The following is a 19,025-nucleotide window of genomic DNA, read 5'->3' as shown; positions in this document are numbered from 1 at the left end:
GTTTGTCTAGTTCTCAGAAGCAGGAAGTTAGGGCCCTAGTTCTGAGAAATAGTGATATATTTTCAACTAAGCCGGGCAAAACAGATGTTATTCAACATGATATTGTAACAGAGCCCGGGAAAAGGGTAACCCTAAAACCCTACCGTGTCCCAGAAGCCCGTAGGAAGGCCATAGGGGAGGAAGAAAAAAAAATGCTAGATTTGAGGGTAATTGAAGAATCGGACAGTGAGTGGGCCAGTCCCATTGTGTTGGTGCCAAAACCAGATGGGTCGCTCAGGTTTTGCAATGATTATCGGGCTCTAAATAAGGTTTCAAAGTTTGATGCTTACCCTATGCCCAGGGTTGATGAGTTATTAGACCGGTTAGGAAATGCACGGTATCTCACCACTTTAGATTTAACTAAAGGCTACTGGCAAGTACCACTTACTGAACAGGCCAAAGCCAAAACGGCATTCTCCACTCCTGAGGGCCTATTCCAGTATAATGTACTACCCTTCGGTCTTCATGGGGCTCCCGCAACGTTCCAGCGTTTAATGGATAAGATTTTAAAACCCCATAGGGAGTATGCCGCCGCCTATATAGATGATGTGGTAGTGCATAGTACTAGTTGGGACACACATTTAGAGAAGGTTCAGGCTGTTTTAAACTCCATAAGAGTGGCTGGGCTAACTGCGAATCCAACCAAATGTATCATTGGTCTGGAGGAGGCAAAGTATTTGGGGTACACAATTGGACGTGGGGTCATAAAACCCCAAATAGACAAGCTGGAGGCCATTAGGAATTGGCCCAGACCTGTCAATAAAAAACAGGTGAGGGCCTTCCTCGGTTTGGCTGGGTATTACAGGCGATTCATCGCAGGGTTTGCCACAATTGCTGCTCCCCTTACAGATCTGACCAAAGCAAAAGGGCCATTAATGGTAAAGTGGAGTGCGGAGGCTGAATCCGCATTCCAAATTCTTAAAAATGCTCTGTGTGCACAGCCCGTGTTAATCACACCTGATTTTAACAAACGGTTTATTGTGCAAACTGATGCCTCTGAGGTTGGGCTAGGGGCAGTATTATCACAAGAGGTGGAAGGCGAAGAACACCCTGTTATGTTCTTGAGCAGGAAACTTAATCCACAGGAACGAAACTATGCAGTGGTAGAAAAAGAATGCCTAGCCATTAAGTGGGCACTGGAAACGTTAAGATACTATCTCTTAGGGAGGCAGTTTACATTGATTACTGACCATGCCCCTCTTACTTGGATGCACCAAAGCAAGGAAAAGAATGCAAGGGTCACAAGGTGGTTCTTGAGTTTACAGACATTCAACTTTGTAATTGAGCATAGAGCTGGGGCAAAACAGGGGAATGCAGACGGGTTATCCAGAGTTCATTGTTTGTTGTCCGGTGTCGCTCAACCCCTCGAGTCTGAGCTGGGGAGGGGGATGTGTGATGAGGTGTGGGGCACTGTGGTCGAGGGCCGGTATTTTGGGCCTCGGATTTTGCGCAGTCTGTACCCTTTTTAAGGAAATGTAGTCCTGTTGGTCTGGCGCAACAGGACTTCAATTCCCAGGAGGCCATGGGACTGATGGGCAGCCATTTTAGATGGCCCAATTATAATAGGTGATTGGGTAATTGATTCAACAGCTGCCTTCAATTTAACAATTGGGAACCTTTTAAAAAGGGCAGGGTCAACCTGTTGGAAAAGGGAGAGAAGGAGAGTTGAAGAATGAGCTGTGAGCTGTTTTGAAAAGGGGAACAAGAACCAAATCTTTTGTGAAAAGGGGGACTTAAAAGTCCTGGTGTTTTGGGGCCGGTAAGCAGCTTAGCTGCCCGGACGGTTAGATAGGGATACTTGCTGTTGAGTTAGAAATCCATAAAGGAGTTAGGCTTTTGTTTGTTTTGGATATTTTGTTTTATTAAGCACTGTAAATAATAAACGCACAGGTGCCGACCTGTTTGAACCACATTCCTGGAAGTTTGACTTTCTTTAATGCTAGAGGACAGTGTAAAAGGTCCGGAGGAAGTGACAACCATAACACACATTTCCAGAGTTGTCACAATATATATATATATATATATATATTAAATAAATATTCATGCATTTCAAATGCTTTCTTTGCTTGCTCTCTTTCCTAGCACCTCCAGCACCGCCTGTACCTCTGACACCCCCAGCACCTACAGTCCTTTCAGCTCCTTCAGTTTCTTCAGTTACAAACGAGTCTGCGCAGGAAGCAAAGACTGGAGGAAAGAGTTCTCCATCAAGCAGCATGAACAAGAGGGAGAAGAAAATGACCAGTTCTCTTCAGCCTTCTGGGGAGAAGGTGTCAGGAAAGGAGGGGAGCCCCATGGACAAACTATCCAGACTCCAGCACGAGGTGTTCACGCTCACTGAGGAGCTCAAGTCACAAAAGGTATATGTTTGGTTTGGGTGACTGAAGTATATTTAAGCACATAACAACTGATAACTGACTTATTAAATAATATGTCTTGTGAGGCACTTGTACAATGAATGATTGAACCTTATAAATGTTTCCCATAGTAAAATCATAAAGCATAGTGGTACAGCATAGGTCAGCATTGTAAAGACCAGCTAGGTATGGTAAAGCATATTAATAAACATGGAAAGCCAGGGTACACTGTGGGAAAATAACAGTCTAATCACGGGGAAAGCATGGGAAAACTGTAAAAAAATACTGTGCAAAAACAGTGGTAAACCTTTATAAAGTTGTATGATAGTATTTAAATATGATGTTGTATCTATAATAAGCATGGTATGAACGAACATAAGACAGAAACAGTGGATTTAGTCAAGCAGTTACACAAAGTAATACAAACTCAAATTCAAGACCAGCAATAATTTTGCCTAAACTGATTAAAGTACTGATCTACTGTATTGACTGTGTGATGTCTTAACTCTTTTTCTATGCAAGTCAGAAACCTGCATGCTGACCACAAATTGGTTGCTTTACTGTGCATTTTCTTTCCTCTTTGGCTAAGGTGTCACTGGGTGTGAAGGCAAACGCATTTAGCAGAATAACTCATGCATTACCTAACAGGAGAGCTTTTTAAAAGTGTGATAACTGTATTGCTGATAATCCAAATTGTTATAAACATGGTGGTATGATGTTCTATAGTAGCTGTGTATGTAAAATAGGGTTGAAGGGCACTTCTGAAACAGTGAAGAGAGTCTGTTGTTGCTTCATTGTCTGTAACCGAAAATCTTGTGCTGTACTACTGTTGCTATGAATCCATAAAGGTTACAATGTAGAATTTTTTTTATTATTTTGTCATCAACACATACAGTACAAGTGTATTAAAATACAAAATCTCTGGGGCCCCCGAGGGGCTCAGCTGGTAAAGTGCATGGTGTGCAGGGTGAGTCAGGAAGTCAAGGGTAATTTTGTGCCCTGTGCAGGGACTGTTTCTGCAGGGCTAGATCTAAACAGTCACAATAGAGCTCCTGAATGCAATTTTGGGTTTTCAGTCATGACTGCTCTGTATTTTATGATGATAAAAAGACAGCTTACATTTTTGCCTGTATGGTCACAAAACTTCCTTTTACATTTTTATGAGCTTCAATAAGCATATTTTATTGCTTCCCAAACATAAACTTTAATCTTGCATCGCCGCCGCCTTGTTTCCTGTTAGTAACCCATACGACTTTTAACGCGGTGCTCAAATGCACCTGATCTGCAACATGCAAGAGTTTGTAGCTAATTGTATATTTGATCTAAAATTAGACCAACAGACACAATCTTTATTTGTGCACAGAATTTATTGTGCATGTGCATTTTGACTTATTTTATCATTAGTTTTTGTGTCTTGATTAAAGACACGGTTATCCTGGACCTTATGAAACCACTTTACAAGACACCATTGCTCATTATTATTGTAATACTGGGACAGTATTTCCAGTGTTTGGTACTTTTATTGTATTATCATTGTTTTCTTCTTTCAGAGTACAAAGAACAGAGCTGCAAAAAACAAGGTCTTTTTTGAGCCTGTTAAAAACACACAAGTTAAGCTGATCTCCTGAATGGTTTGAAAAATGACCACCAGCAGGCAGTGTGCAGAATTTTCAGTCATTTTGCTGGTCTTTTCTAAAAACACTTCACTGAATTCAGCTTTTATAATTGGTTAAAAAAAGGACATTGTTATTGAAATAGTAGGCTGTGTGGTCCAGTGGTTAAAGAAAAGGGCTTGTAATCAGGAGGTCCCCGGCTCAGATTCCAGTTCAGCCACTGAGTCACTGTGTGACCCTGAGCAAGTCACTTAACCTCCTTGTGGTCCGTCTTTCAGGTGGGACGTTGTTGTAAGTGACTCTGCAGCTGATGTATAGTTCACACACCCGAGTCTCTGTAAGTCGCCTTGGATAAAGGTGTCTGCAAAATAAACAAAATAGTAATAATAATAATGTCTGATAATTGGTTTTAAGGCCACTGACGTATAATATAGGGCAGAGCTTCAGAGCCTTTTCTCATATGCACTACTAATAAATACTGCAACAGGCTGTTTTTTAGGGAAAATTGCATTGTACAGTAGACTATTGCATTGTACAGTAGACTATTTGAATTTACCTGTAGCCATAACTGTAATTAAATGCATGATGTTAACAGCTGTTCTTATATGATAAGTAAAACAGTATTTTTTTATTCAAAGGGATATTACAGATTTTTCAGGAAATGCAAGAATCAAAAACCTAAAACAAATACTATACCAGGCATTTTTAATATGGTACAGTTTATTATCAGTACTCCAAACAAATCACTAATCTGAACAGGTCTGATCCCACCTGGTTCAGATTACAAAGAAAGTACAGGTGCATTATTCAGGGACCACCTACAGTATAATTTATTTACGGGACCTCCAACACAGCTCATGAAGCTTCACCTTTAAGAGTAAATGACCATAGTGTCTTTGTTTTGAAATCAGGAGCTGGTGCGACTCCTTCACAAGGCCCTGGAGGCAGCACAGCAGGAGAAGAGGACCAGCAAACAGTTCTCCGAGCAGGTGGCCACCTGCATGGCTGACCCCCAGCGTACCGTAGCCAACTCCATGGGCACAGAGACCTTCTGCAGGCTGCAGGAGAAGATTGAGCACCTCAAGGTTATTTTAAAAGTTACTTTTACATTACAGCCATGGGAAGTACGTCAACTCTTGTTTCAAGAAACACGGATAAAACCACACTCTTTTTTTTGGTTTTGTTTGACCACCATGTAATCCTGCATGATGTGAAAAAGCAGTAAAGTAACTGATCCATGTTTTCACTGCTGGGGTGTCACATACGGTATTCTGCACCTTCTCTGCATCCAATAAGCATTACAAACATGACATCTTAACTAGATTTTATTAGCATTGGAGCAGACACACAATTACTGTTTGCCACTCCAGTCTAAGAATGATTCATTTATAGTAGAACCGGTCCAAGGGTCCAGCGAATATATACTAATATTGTATCTCAGAGGAAGTCGTTTTAGTATATTGTAGTTTCTTTATTAACGTCAGGGCATTATAAATGAACAACGTCAGGAACATCAGCGTGCCTAAAACACCAAAGTACGACACAGCATGTATTCTATACAAAAAAATCTGTGAAGCACTGAAGTACAGTATTTCTCAGTTTACAAAACAGCATTCCAAACAGTTCTTAACGTGCTTTCTCAGTGTATGCCAAAGTAATCTGACAGGTTTTTTTTTACATTGTGTGTGTGTTAACCTGAGACATAAACAACAAGAAGGATGCACGCTTTTTAACAGTACAGTAATTTTATGAATCCTTTACTTTTCTTTTATTTACTATGGTTAAACTGGGCAGTTATGTGAAGTGACAGCGTGTACAAATTCTGACCTGCTAAGAGCTGAATTTACTGTTTTAGACCCATAATAAAATGTGCATTGGTCAGTTTCCATCAGTACCATTCAGTTGGTAGCAGCATATGTAAGTCACACATGGCACAGGTCCATTGGGTAATGATGGTGTCATATCTTACAGGATCAGATACGACAGGGTCGACTGTACTTTGTATCACGTTACTGTGATTTTGTACTCTATAGGTCAGGCTTGCACAGTGTTGATGTGATGTTACAATGAACAGCAAAAATTATTATAATAACATAAACATACTGTATAAAAATAAAAAAAAAGATCCCTGTGTAACCCCAGGCTACTAGGCATGAGGGGGTACACTGCTCTCTGATAAGTTAGGAGACCAGTTATCTGCTTATTAGCAAAACTTAAATCCACTAATATAAAGTCAAATAATAATTCCAGACACGTGATCAGTTGGCCAACTATTTTTTTCTTCTATTTCTTTGTTATTAGAACAAAACAAGTATATTGTTTTTGTACAGTGTATTAATTGACATTAGTTAACCACACTTTTTTTTTTCAAACAGTGTTTTATAGGGTACAAATGAGTAAAATTATGAAAGCAAAGAAAAGCAGTGATCAGTCAGGACTAGGTCAAACCTGTGCTCTTAATAAGTAGAGCTCACAGTAGAAATGTTTTAAGTACAACCCCAGATTGTGTTCTGATTTCATTCGTTTACTGTGTTTACTAGGACGATATAGAGGCGCACAAGATCCAAAACAAGTTCCTCAACTCTGAAATCTACCAGCTTACTAAGCTGTGGAGGAACAGTTCAGAAGAGAAGGGCCTCCTGATGAAGGTATGTGCTTTACAGCTTGCTGTGTGACAGATCTGTACCCATTTAACCATTGTGAAAAAACATATATGTTCAAAAAATATATTATCCTTATCCTTACAAGTCTTTAATGCAGTATCGTCACTGTGTAAGGCTAATATATAAGTGACTTTATTTAATACTAAACATCTTATTTTCAGCTTTTATAGCCTAGGCCCCAGATTAATAGTAATGAGTTTCGTTTATTTCTTTTTTCTTATAGCTTTAACCACAAAACCACAATGAGATCTGTGATTTCGCCTAGAGACATCTCTGTCTGCACTAAGAAGCCAAAGTAAATTAAAGAACAACTAGCATGCTGGTACATTATGATAAAGCAAACTGCTTAGTGACACATGGATTGCAAGTGGTTCTAATGTAGTGACGCAAGCTGGTGACCTACTGGGCACTATTCTTACACAGTCTAACGCAAAACACAAAACAAAATAAAAAACAAAACAACTTTAGATTCACTTTGTATCATTTTCACATCCTGGTAACTTTTTAAAAGTTTAAAGCATTCCTTTGGCCTCCTGTTTAACCACAGTATTTCTGCAGTTTTACCCATGCTTTTCCCATGGTTATACAATGCATTTATAATAATTTACCTGGGTTTACCATGTTTATTAATATACTTTTATTATTATTATTATTTATTTCTTAGCAGACACCCTTATCTAGGGCGACTTACAATTGTTACAAGATATCACATTATTTTTACATACAATTACCCATTTATACAGTTGGGATTTTACTGGAGCAATCGAGGTAAAGTACCTTGCTCAAGGGTACAGCAGCAGTGTCCAGAGCTGGGATTGAACCCACGACCCTCGGGTCAAGAGTCCAGAGCCCTAACCACTCCTCCACATACCTTCTTACCTTGTTATTGTAGTCTAGTATCTGCATAAATAAAGACATAGGCAGTCAGTATTTTTGGTCAATTATTTGCTTTTTTTGCAGAGATACTTCCTCTGTTATGTTTCTCTTTAGTAATTTGTGTTTTTTCTTTTTTCATTTTATACTGTACTTCCCTTATTTCTATAATTTTCTTTGTACTCCTGCTAGGTTTCACTCCTTGTTTCTTCTTCTTAGTTGACTGTCATAGTAGTTCTGACTGGCTGGCTGTTAGCCTGGTCAGCAACCTCGGGTGTGTTCATGCATTACTAATTAAAACCACAGAGAAGTTAGCAACTGAGCCAGCTCCAGTCTCCCAGAATGAACAGATCAGACTGACTGGGATGTTTCCCTTTCATCTCCAAATCTAGGTCTTCTCTAGATGCAGAAAGCAAATTGGAAAGATATGTAGTGAATTCTAAATACAAGTACAGTGCTGTGAATGTAGGGCACTGTTCACAAAAACACAAATGCCTGGTTTGCAAATTAAATTAATGTTTAATCTTGTTGACCCCAATGTGTTCTTTGGGGTGGGTCAAGTTGTAGCTGTTTCTGTATCAGTGCTTGATCTGTCCTAGTGCCTGCATCATGGCTCCATATAGTGATATCCCCTGAGTGCACTGTGCAATGACACAGCTACTGGCTGGTATGATTGCAGCAAATTAGATGTTTTATCTATCTGGTCTGATTGGCAATGGTTTTAAATTATTTTAGATATATTTAGGATCAGACCATTTTTGTGACATGAACTACAGTAGAGTTGTTTCAGGATTTCTGGGAGCACTTGAATTAATAGGTATCACATTTGATACCAGGGTGACTTTTGTTTAAAGAAGAACCAAATAGCAAAAATTGTAAAAATAAATAAATAAATATAATTTCAGTTGCAGGTTATGCTAAAACTGCTAAAATTGCCAAAAACATAAACGCTTTGATTTCTGAATCGTAATCGAAAAAAACATGTATTGTACACAACAGTTTAACTTTCAAAGAAATGACCCTTCACAGCCACAGTGTCCATAAGCACTCGGGTGACACACATATTGCACTGTAGAAAATAGCAGTCTTGTAATTAATATAAGCAGCACAAGGGAACAAGTGAACACTGCAGCGAAGAGGATTTTTAAATAAAATTAATTTAAGGAGCAGAAGCAAGATTATAATTGGAATGGCTCCATCGGAACTGTAAAATTAGTTATTTGGAAATGTACTAGGTTCATTTTTACATTTTAATAAACAAGTTCAACCCAGTTAAAAAGTAACAGGGTGTAGAAACCCTCTGCCTTTGGACTGCCCTGTCTTGGAAATGAGTGGGAGGTTGTGGGAGGGTTACTGCTTTCACCAGCTGCTGTGTTTTGTTTTAATCCTAACCCTAAACCTCTCTTTTGTGTTGCAGTGTGCCTACCTGGAGGCCAAAAACTGCCAGATTGAGAGCAAGTACCTGGTCGTGCTGCGCAGGCTGCAGGAGAGCAAAGGGCTGGACAGCAGTCAGCAGGAGATGGTGAAAAGGCTCATTGAGGATTCACTGCAGGGAGACAAGAAGGATGTCTTTAAACTCAACCCTGTCAGGTAAGACAGTACTGACATTTCCATACCGGGATTTCACAGCAAACTTTTTTCCCCCCGGTTACTTTCTTGTTTTTGTTGTTACTAAGTATATTCAAATATTTAAAATGCAATTCTATTGCTAAACTGATGATGTGATTGCAAGCTACACCAGTTCCATTTTCATATAATACTCTCATATCCCGAACTGAAATACCAAAACAAGCAAAGGATCAAAATGTTAATGTTGGTTTGTTGCAATTGTGATCTAATAGGTGCGCAAATGAAAAGCCAAAAAAGAGCTGGAACTTACAGTAGTTTCTGGGCTTTGCTGTCTATGATTTTCTATGTCATGTGCCCTGCTCTTTTAATGTGATAATTTAATAATTGAAAAAAAATATATATTTTGTTTATGTCACTTCTTTAAAACAAAACAAAACAAAAACTCTTTTTGTTTTGTTGCATGGTCTGTTTAGAACAGAAGTGCAAATTATATGCATTTCCTATTTTTCATGATTATTTTCTCAGTTTGTTTTTGTCAATATTATAGAAATTCCTTTCGTAGAGTTTACTGTAGTCTTAACAGCTGCACAGGAACTCAGATTGAATAGTATTGATTGTAAATTGAACAGAAAATGTTTGTTCTGCTGTTCGAGCGATTGATGCAAGCAGCTGAAATGAGCTTGCTGTTAACTGTATAGTAATCCACATCACAATACCACTGCACACCTTAGCAGGCAAAAAGAAAGGTCAAAGATTGGATTGACATTGAACTGCTCCCTAACCAACCACATAAACAGCAATGTGCGTCAATAAACACTGCAATTCCAGGACCATATATAAGGGTTGATGTTAGGCAGTGAAGGTGTATGTATGCCCAAAAAGAAGTCAGAGGCTGCAGCAAGTCTACAGTTTATTTAGAAAACTCCAGGATCCTTTGTTCATACATAAGGCCCTGTGAAAATAGTGTGTGTTTTTTTTTTTTTTTTTTTTTTTTTTAATTCAAGGCAGTATCACGGGTAAAGTGTCTTATTTTGCAGATTGTGCACATAACTCTTTTATAAATTATGTGTACAGATTATTATTATTATTTTATACAGCAAATAGATTGATAAATGCACTGACATCTTCAAAATCAACGTCAAAGTTATTCAAGCACTTTACAATAGCTTGTGAAACGGTGTTGTCATTAACAGCCTGTAGGTAAAGTGTATCTGCAAGGACAGCTTTCAGTTCTATGTCAGATGCATGTTCACCATTTAGGCCCTGCAAAACAAATACAATGTGAAACACATATTGCTATTGGGCATCAGTCGACTCGTCAGTGACCATTGACAAGCAACCAGACTGTTTTACTAATTCCATAATCTCCTGCTTGTGATAGTCGGCAACTTTAGGTAAGTATTCACGTCTCAGCTGGGCTGATGAAGGAATCACTCCACCATTTGCTACACTCAGTATGAAGAAATTACGTAACTTTTGGTTGTCCAGTTTTTCAAGAGGGATATTTGCGCAAACAAACATCCCTGTCAGGTCAAAATTTAATGTGTTTCGTGCTTCACGGTTTTCAGTGGACTTTTGGAACATGGAAGTTCACGTTTTTGGTTTCTTGGATTTCCGCCTTTCTCTTTCAGTGAATACTTGAATCTAAATGCCTGTCAAGAGATGATTTGCAGTAACATTGCAGGACATACAGAATAGCTTACCTCCATCGTATGAAATACAAATAATAATTATAAGAATATTGAAAAAATCACGGTATTGGGCTAAGTTCGCAATTTCTGCGCAGTTCGTGAAATCTCGATTTACACAGGGCCTTATACATAACCCTAGGCAGGTTAGTTTCAGGCACATATACCATTTACACATAACCCTTTCCTGGTTCTTGTACTGGCTTCCAAACACATTTACCTCCTCCTAACTGTCAAACTTCAGCCCACTCCCTTCTCTCCCTTTGTCTCTCTCCGCCAACTGTTCCAACTCAACTAACTAACTCAATGCTCTCCTGCAGCGATGGGGAGGAATACGCTGGCAGAGGGGACTGATTAGAAATATAACAGTACAACTTAACATAGAGGTTCATTACACATAACTAAATCACAAAAACCTGGAGCCATGCACCTACTATACAATGTTGTATGATAATTTAGGGAATATGTGAATACTGCATGTTACCAACATCCTTGTTTAACTTTCTGTTCCTTCCCAGTGAGTACGACGACTATGGATTCAAGACCATTCCTGATTATGAAGTAGAGGACGTGAAGCTCCTGGCCAAAATCCAGGCCCTGGAGATCCGTTCCAACAACCTGCGCAACAATGCGATGGTGGACAAGCCTTTGCGGACCAGGTGGGCTAACTACCTGGCCAGCCGTCCCTTGGACCAGCTGGCACCCTCCCCGGAGCTGAAGGGCCTGATCCGGTGTGGGATCCCTGTGGAGTACCGGGAGCAGGTGTGGCGCTGGATCGTGAGGACACGGACGCAGGTCTCTAGGAAGCGGAATCCCAATCGCTACCAGGAGCTGAGGAAGCACTGCGAGGTGTCGGAGCACCCAGCCTCGCGGCAGATCAGGCTGGACCTGCACCGCACCCTCACCAGCAATAAGCACTTCTCCTCGCCCACCTCCGATGCAGTCCAAAAGCTGCAGCGCATTCTGCTAGCCTTCTCCTGGCAAAACCCCACCATCGGCTACTGCCAGGGCCTCAACCGGTACTGTACCTTTTGTATTGAAAGTTCTTAATGCCATTCGCTCATTTTAAGTAGTAAAAGGTGTCGCCAAGAAAGACAAAACACTTTCTTGTACTTCTTGGACGTGGACTAGCATAACTTATCCTTTTCTGAAACAGAGAATAATGCCTATTACCGCTAAGCAGTGCCACAGGTAATGGCAGCATTACCGGTGTTTAACATTTTAGAGCACTTTGTTGGAGGAAGCTATGCCAGGACACTATACTAGAGCAATGTGTTGTTGTATTATAAATAGCAATAAGAATACACATGCAAACAGTGTTTATTTATTGATTTGAGAAATTATGACACCTAGTGGTTGTTAACTGTGTTGTGTATTCTTAGCTACTCATCCCTCCCCTGTACAATATATCTTTTTCTGGAATCACAAATATACTGGCCCAGATATGTTCTTTAATATTCTACACAACTGTAAAGAAAACTGTGGTGGAAAGCACGAGTGGCCATATTCAGGCAGATTAAAAATAATTCCGGCGACTCCTCAAGACTCACCTCTTCAGACAGCACCTGTAGAAACTCCTCTTTTCCATCTGGACACTTATCACTCTTCCTTAAATGCACTTTACTTGCTCTTATCTGCTCCCTATTTTACTGCTTTTAACCCTGTACTTTAGAGTACTGTAATCTGTCGAGTGTCATTTAATCTGTAGTATTTTGTATTTAATTATATCCTGATGTAACTATCACTGACACTGTTATCTGTTCCGTTATTGAATCGTAATCGTATTAATACTTATACTGATTCTTGAAATGTATTTTTGTCAACGACTGTAAGTCACCCTGGATAAGGGTGTCTGCTAAGAAATAAAATAATAATAAATACAAATAAGTGTATAATTTACATAATTTCTTGCTAGTTTCATACATCAAATTCCTCTGAATTTATTTCAAAATAGGGCCTAAAATGTGTAAAAATGTGGCTTTTCTTCTGAATATTAGCAGCAGTGTGTGTTTCCTCTTGCAGGTTGGCAGCTATTGCACTTTTAGTTCTGAAGGATGAAGAGGATGCCTTCTGGTGTCTGGTGGCTGTTGTTGAAATCATAATGCCACAAGACTACTACAGCAAAACCCTCACTGCCTCTCAGGTACAGTATGTACAACAACTGATTTCAAATCAGTGAACCCTCTTCTTCCCTCCAGGGACACAACAAGACGCAACAAGCCCTTGCCACCTCTCGATCTTAGCAACTTTCTGTGCCTCATTTTCTTTTCCCTTGTGGTATCCATTGTAGAGCTACCTTCTGGATATGGGTTTTTTCCATCCTGAGTACGTGGCCTATACACCTCAGTCTTCTTCTTTTTGTATCTGTGATGATTTGGTCTTCTCGTGGAGGTCTTTATTTGAGATTTTGTTTGACCAGTTTTTGCCTATTTTCCAAAGGCACCTGTTATGGAAATTGGCTAATTTGTCCATGTCTCTCCGTTATTACTAAGAAAATGTTAAAATATTTGTGACATTGCTCGTCAGCCTATAGCTGAGTTTTAATGCTATCCCCTCTGCTTCACCAGTAAGTACTGTGGATGTGCTAATTCAGGCAGTCATAGTCCCTATTTGTTCTAACAGCTGAGCAACTCCTGCTGCTCTAAGCAGAGCTCTTTCTTCCTGCAGGCTGATCAGAGGGTGTTCCGTGACTTTCTTGCTGAGAAGATGCCTCGCCTGACAGCCCACTTCAAGGAGCACAGCATTGATCATTCCCTCATCACCTTCAACTGGTTCCTGGTGGTCTTCGTGGAAAGTCTGGTCAGCGACATCCTGCTCAGAGTGTGGGATGCTTTCCTCTATGAGGGCACAAAGGTACAGCGCCGGCTGTGTTTAATACCCACCCCCCCCACCACCAACACCACCCACACTTACCCAACTGTGTTGAAACGTGCTTAATACATTTTTCAGCACAAATTGTTGAGAAAAATTGTCTTAACTTGCAAACATGTGCACAGTATGTCACACTTACATTGTAACAGCTTATCCAATTATTTTAAATTATAGTAATGACATTTTAGAGAGTTATAGAGAGTAAAAATGAAAAACATGGAAATAAGTAAAATATAATTAATTATAAAAGGGCTCAGTATCAGTGACGACTTGATGAGCGAAAGTATCCTTCTTTTTTAACCTGAACAGTATTTCCTTCTTTCTGTTTCCAGGTGATATTTCGCTATGCACTGGCCCTCTTTAAGTACAATGAAGAGGACATTCTAAAAATTCACGACAATCTGGAAATCTACCAATACCTCAGTTTTTTCACCAAAACTATCTCTGATGGCAGGTGAGGCAGAATGAGGATGATGATAATGTACAGCAGACGCATCAGACCAGTTGCTGTCAATCACAGACTGTATAAACAGTTCACACTCATCTCACTCACTCCAGTGGCCATGCTTTTAACCACTAGTAAAGTTAGTGATTTCAGTAAACTGTCTTGTACCATTTTGATGATGGTAAATGTGAACAGTGATTTTGCAGTTTACTGAGCTTTACCATGCATCCACTATGAAACCGTAAGTCCTTCTTTACCATTCACTTCCTACAGGTAATGGAGCCCCCACCTCACAGACCCACATAATGTCCTCTTTGCAGCTTAGAAAACAGATGTACTGTATGTATAGCTGTTTAATGAACAGTTGGCAAGCAGATTATTAAAGTGTTGAACAATTTAACTGGTAGGTCAATTGGCTGGTTTCACAGGCCCTGATTAGCACTAATCCTGGACTACCTATTGTTATCTTAGGTAAGGTAGTCCAAAATTAGTGCTAATTGTAGTTTGTGAAACCAGCCGTTTAAGATCCTATTAAAAACAGAATTTTCTTGCCATTAGGTCTTAGTAGTAAAAAATAAGTTATCCTAAGGATGAATAATTCCAAGGTTCTGTTGCCTTTTATTTACTGAAAACATTTCCTTTCTGTTATACTGTAGCACGGAACTGGATCAATCAGTCTGCTTTCTCTTGATTTTCAGTGAAAAAAAAAGATAATAATTTGGCAGAGCTTTCTCACAATGACTGTAAAGCAGCAGAAATATGTTTCCATTTAGTTCTCAAAGCCTTTTCATTGGAATTATTGATTCAATCACCATGTTTCTCCTCTGCCCAGCCACTAAACCTGAAATACAAACACATTCATTTAGATGCAGCCATTCATGCTTCAGTATTACACAAGAATCCAGGCAGTGCCGGCTGTGCAGAGACAGGGGGCCATTGACTGATTTGGACCACCTGAAGATTGATACACTGTAGAAGTTAATGGGTTCAATCTCTAAACAATTATGTTAGAAAATTAGCAAGCAACAACTTTGTATGTCAGACTTACATTTTTTGTTCCTGTTAGAACTGTGCATTGTTTCTCAAGTGTGTATGTTTGTCTTTTTGTCTTTTTATGAATTTAATTTTGGCAGGCCCACATTTTGTTGTTTATTTATTTATTTATTTATGTATGTATTTTTTGAAAGGGAAAAATGCAGAGTTCCCAGGTCCTTTTAACTTTGCAGTTGTTTCATCAGTGGCATTTTGTTTTCTCTGTATCTTCTGTCTTTAGGAAACTAATGACCATAGCATTTAATGATATGAACCCCTTCCCTATGAAGCTGCTGAAGAACAGACGAGAGTTTCACATGGAGAGGCTGACAGCCGAGCTGCTGGAGCTGGAGAGGATACAGGAGGAGTTTGTGAAAGAACAACAAGTGGAGCGCAAAGACAAGGACCTGGACACTGCTGTCAGCGAAGACGAAGAAGTAATACAGACTGCAGTTAGCTTGCATCACACGTCCTGAAGTTATTGAAAAATTACACATCACTGATACTATTTAAACTAATTTGTTTGCCTTATTATTCCCTGCTGTGGAATATAGTGGGGCTTACATATTGTATGTCACACATACATCTAACTGTTATCCTTTGTCTGTTGTTGAGTATATAGGTATGTCAGACTTACATTTTTACATGTACAGTTCGGCTCTTATTTTGTAATGGCGCGCGTGATGTACCGACATACTTGTTTTAGAGTCAACAAATTAAGTTGACCAAACCTGTCAAAATGCAGAATATTAATGGAAATAGGTGTGTTGGTAATACACACACACTACATCTCTGAATGCTTGACTTCAAATCCAGTTTAAGTCACACATGAAAGGAGTATGGTGGTCCTAAGCCCTCGGCTTCCACATCACAAAACCAACACACAGTGCAGCACAATTGGCACAAAGGATAAACCTGTTTCTTATCTCATAAAACAGCCTTTTACTATAATTATCATCTGTCAGTCTCTGAATTTCTTCAATCAGCAGCTCCATTCCACTCAGATCAGTTCAGTAAATTAATTATTTTGTAGTTTCCCAAGAAAACAAAAACTCATTGGAGATCTTGAAAATTAATGTCTTGAAATGTGATTAATTTAGGCCAGGCTAATCTGAACAAGTACAGAGATTCCATTTACTTTTCAGACCGGCAACCAGGTTCCAGATTTTCTAAACGAGACTATCTCTGAAATAAACTTATTTTTTATCCATTGGTTGTTTGTTTATATTCCTGTAAATTGCTTAGTTCAGTTATTGCTAAGTTAAGAGGAAGACGTTGCTTTGTTTAATTATGTTAAATTGTATGGCAATCCTTCATGATTTGCATGAATTCACTTAGGTTTAGAGGTACAGTTTTAATTCATGTACCTCTGATAAACCTAAACTAAGTGACGAAAGCAAAAACACAAACGTTTTTTACTTGAGCTTGAAAAGGAAAAAATAGGATGAATACAGTGCTATATATACTGTGTGTGTGTGTGTGTGTGTGTATATATATATATAATTGATCGCTACATATAGATTTTTCAACGCTGGTAAAATGTTTAATTCAGTAATGATTTTAAAAATGTTTATTTTTTTATTTTTTAGGGATGCAAGACATGTAACAACTTTGTGTCTAAAGTTTTTAAATGCCAACTGTTAAATAAATAGAATTATGGATATTAATGTGTTGATAGTAGGGATAGCTTTTGTGACTGGAGCATGGCTGCATTCTCTATTGCGCTGAATTTTAACCAATTTTAACAAATTGTTCCCATTATTCTTATTTTTTATTTTAGCTTTTCTCTTCAAATATTTTTTAGAAAACAAAATCTCAGCGTGTTTCGTCTTATTCATGAGTAGACTTAATTTGATACAGAGGAACACCCCTTTTTTATACACTCAATTTTCCACAGGTGATTAACCTCAGTTGACAAACAACTCTTGAGAAGGGAAACTTTTGTGATATTTTTTTTTTTAATTCTGTTCCACCACATGGCCTTAATGAAGACTTTAAATATGGGTATTTTTTGTAGAATGTATGTTTGTATGTATACAGTATATACCTCTGTTCATTATTCAAGTTGCAGAGTAAAAAAGAAAAAAGTAACTTAGTAAAAGAATATTTAGTGGTATGAAAAGTTTTGTGTTGACGTACAGATTGAGTGTTTAAAATAATATAAAAAGTATGGTCTTCTGCCTTCTGTTGTCATTTCTGTACCTAATTACTTATTAATTTCAGTTGTTTTTGATTGTTCTGATTGTCAATTGAAGGTTTGTGACGTAAAGGTGATTAATCGCCTGTGGAGAATTGAGTGTAAAAAAAAAGGGGGTGTTCCTCTGTATCAAATTAAGTTTACTCATGATTAAGACTCTGTCGAAACATGTTGAGATTTTGTTTGTGCTTTTTTTGTTTACTAAAAAATGTGAAGAGAAAAGCTAAAATAAAAAATAAGAATAATGGAAAAATGTGTTAAAATAAATTATTTTTGTAAAGAATGGGTTGTCTTTTTCACTCAAATCACTTTATAAGGGCCTGTTGGCAACCAATACAAGCTGCCTTTATTTTCTCAGGTGTTGCCAGGTTGATTACCTGGTCAAAGACTAAACACATACATGTAAAACATTTAGAACATATTTGTATTCTGTATTTGTATATTATGATATTTGATTGGATTTTTTATGTACGTATTATTGCACAATAGGGAGAATTAATGAGAACATTTCTAATATTTAGGCGTTCATTTTTGTATTGCAGTTTTATAATGTGATGGCAATCTGAACTATAGTCAAAGTCTCTCAAAGTGAATTATTATTTTAGGAAAGTATTACGGCACAAGCACTTATATATTACCAGTGTCACTCTCCTCACAAGGTTAAACTGTGAAACCCAGAACATACTTTAACTGGCTGAGATGAGCCCTTTTCAAGGCATTTTCTCTGCTGTATAATATAACAGAACTTGTTTTTTGATGAAATGGTGTGCATTTTTTGCATCCTTTGTGTAAGGTATTTGAACTGAAAAACATCAAATACTGGTATTATCATTGTGTTTTAGATTTGTTAAACACAATCTTATTCTACTGAAAATATTTCTCTTTTGTTTCTATAAAGGTTTATATAAATACAGTAATAACATTTGCTGACACTGCAGTGGAGAAACACTTCATTTATTAATTTGTCCCACAGCAAATTCAGAAAAGATTGTTCTACAACAGTGTTAATACCTCCCTTTAGTTTACTGATAATAAATGTTAATAAAAAACATTAACTAATATTAAACTGCTGAAACGAGTGTATTTCTTTTCCCCAATATATTTCTGTTTTACTCAATGACATTCCAGTTAATTATTCAACAGCCAAGCTTTTATGTTGTGTATCCTGATGCAGTCAACATTTTAAAATCATAATTTTTTCATCTATGTTTGGAAAAGGAGACCATATAGAAAAAAGGTAGTCGAGGATCAAATGATGATATATGAGCCTCTAATACAATCACTAATAATATATATTGTAACAAAAGGCTGTCACTGGGACTTTGTGCATGCGTCTGTGCTTGAAGTGCTTTGCAGAGCAAAGTTGCATGGTCTGCGACCGTGCTTCCCATGCGTAGGAACGCTTACCCTGCTGCAGACACTGTTCCCCTATATTGGATTATTGGTGCAACCTTGCAGGATCATTATATGTACCTTGCAGGAGCCAGGGGGAGTGGGGCTGATAGTGGCCACTGATTGGTCGTGGTTAAACTGCAATGTTGTACGGGTTGTGGGCTGTAAGAGGCAGCTTGCATGCTAGACAGGAGTGGAGAGTTGGAGAAGTAACCTGTCTTGCTAAGAAGTATGTAGCCTGTTCTTTAATGCAAAATAAAAGTGATTGCTGCTTTTGAAGAACGTCTGT

The 19,025-nt window shown here is 38.4% G+C and overlaps 1 protein-coding gene across 1 annotated transcript; it reads left to right on the top strand.

Annotated features, from left to right (window-relative positions):
* The first annotated feature begins 2,089 nt into the window (after nt 1–2,089).
* LOC117421734 (TBC1 domain family member 2A-like) lies at nt 2,090–18,410 on the top strand. Its single transcript, XM_059025535.1, has 9 exons — nt 2,090–2,396; nt 4,918–5,091; nt 6,547–6,654; nt 8,960–9,132; nt 11,318–11,818; nt 12,822–12,942; nt 13,467–13,652; nt 14,003–14,124; nt 15,389–18,410. Exons 1-9 carry the CDS (start codon nt 2,253–2,255, stop codon nt 15,621–15,623), a joined length of 1,764 nt encoding a protein of 587 aa, XP_058881518.1. The 5' UTR covers nt 2,090–2,252; the 3' UTR covers nt 15,624–18,410.
* Nucleotides 18,411–19,025: the final 615 nt, after the last annotated feature.

This window comes from Acipenser ruthenus, chromosome 6 (genome assembly GCF_902713425.1).
Source record: "Acipenser ruthenus chromosome 6, fAciRut3.2 maternal haplotype, whole genome shotgun sequence".
In the NCBI taxonomy this organism is placed as follows: Eukaryota; Metazoa; Chordata; class Actinopteri; order Acipenseriformes; family Acipenseridae; genus Acipenser; species Acipenser ruthenus.
Note: the sequence above shows the minus strand (reverse complement) of the source record. Positions and strands in the feature narration are given on the sequence as shown.

What these genes read in the sequence shown, in the direction of transcription:
- LOC117421734 (XM_059025535.1), top strand. Translation starts at nt 2,253, where the DNA reads ATGAACAAGAGGGAGAAGAAAATGACCAGTTCTCTTCAGCCTTCTGGG. An exon ending in TTTAAACTCAACCCTGTCAG is followed by an intron (nt 9,133 to 11,317) that starts GTAAGACAGTAC and finishes GTTCCTTCCCAG; the next exon opens with TGAGTACGACGACTATGGAT. An exon ending in TCCTCTATGAGGGCACAAAG is followed by an intron (nt 13,653 to 14,002) that starts GTACAGCGCCGG and finishes TTCTGTTTCCAG; the next exon opens with GTGATATTTCGCTATGCACT.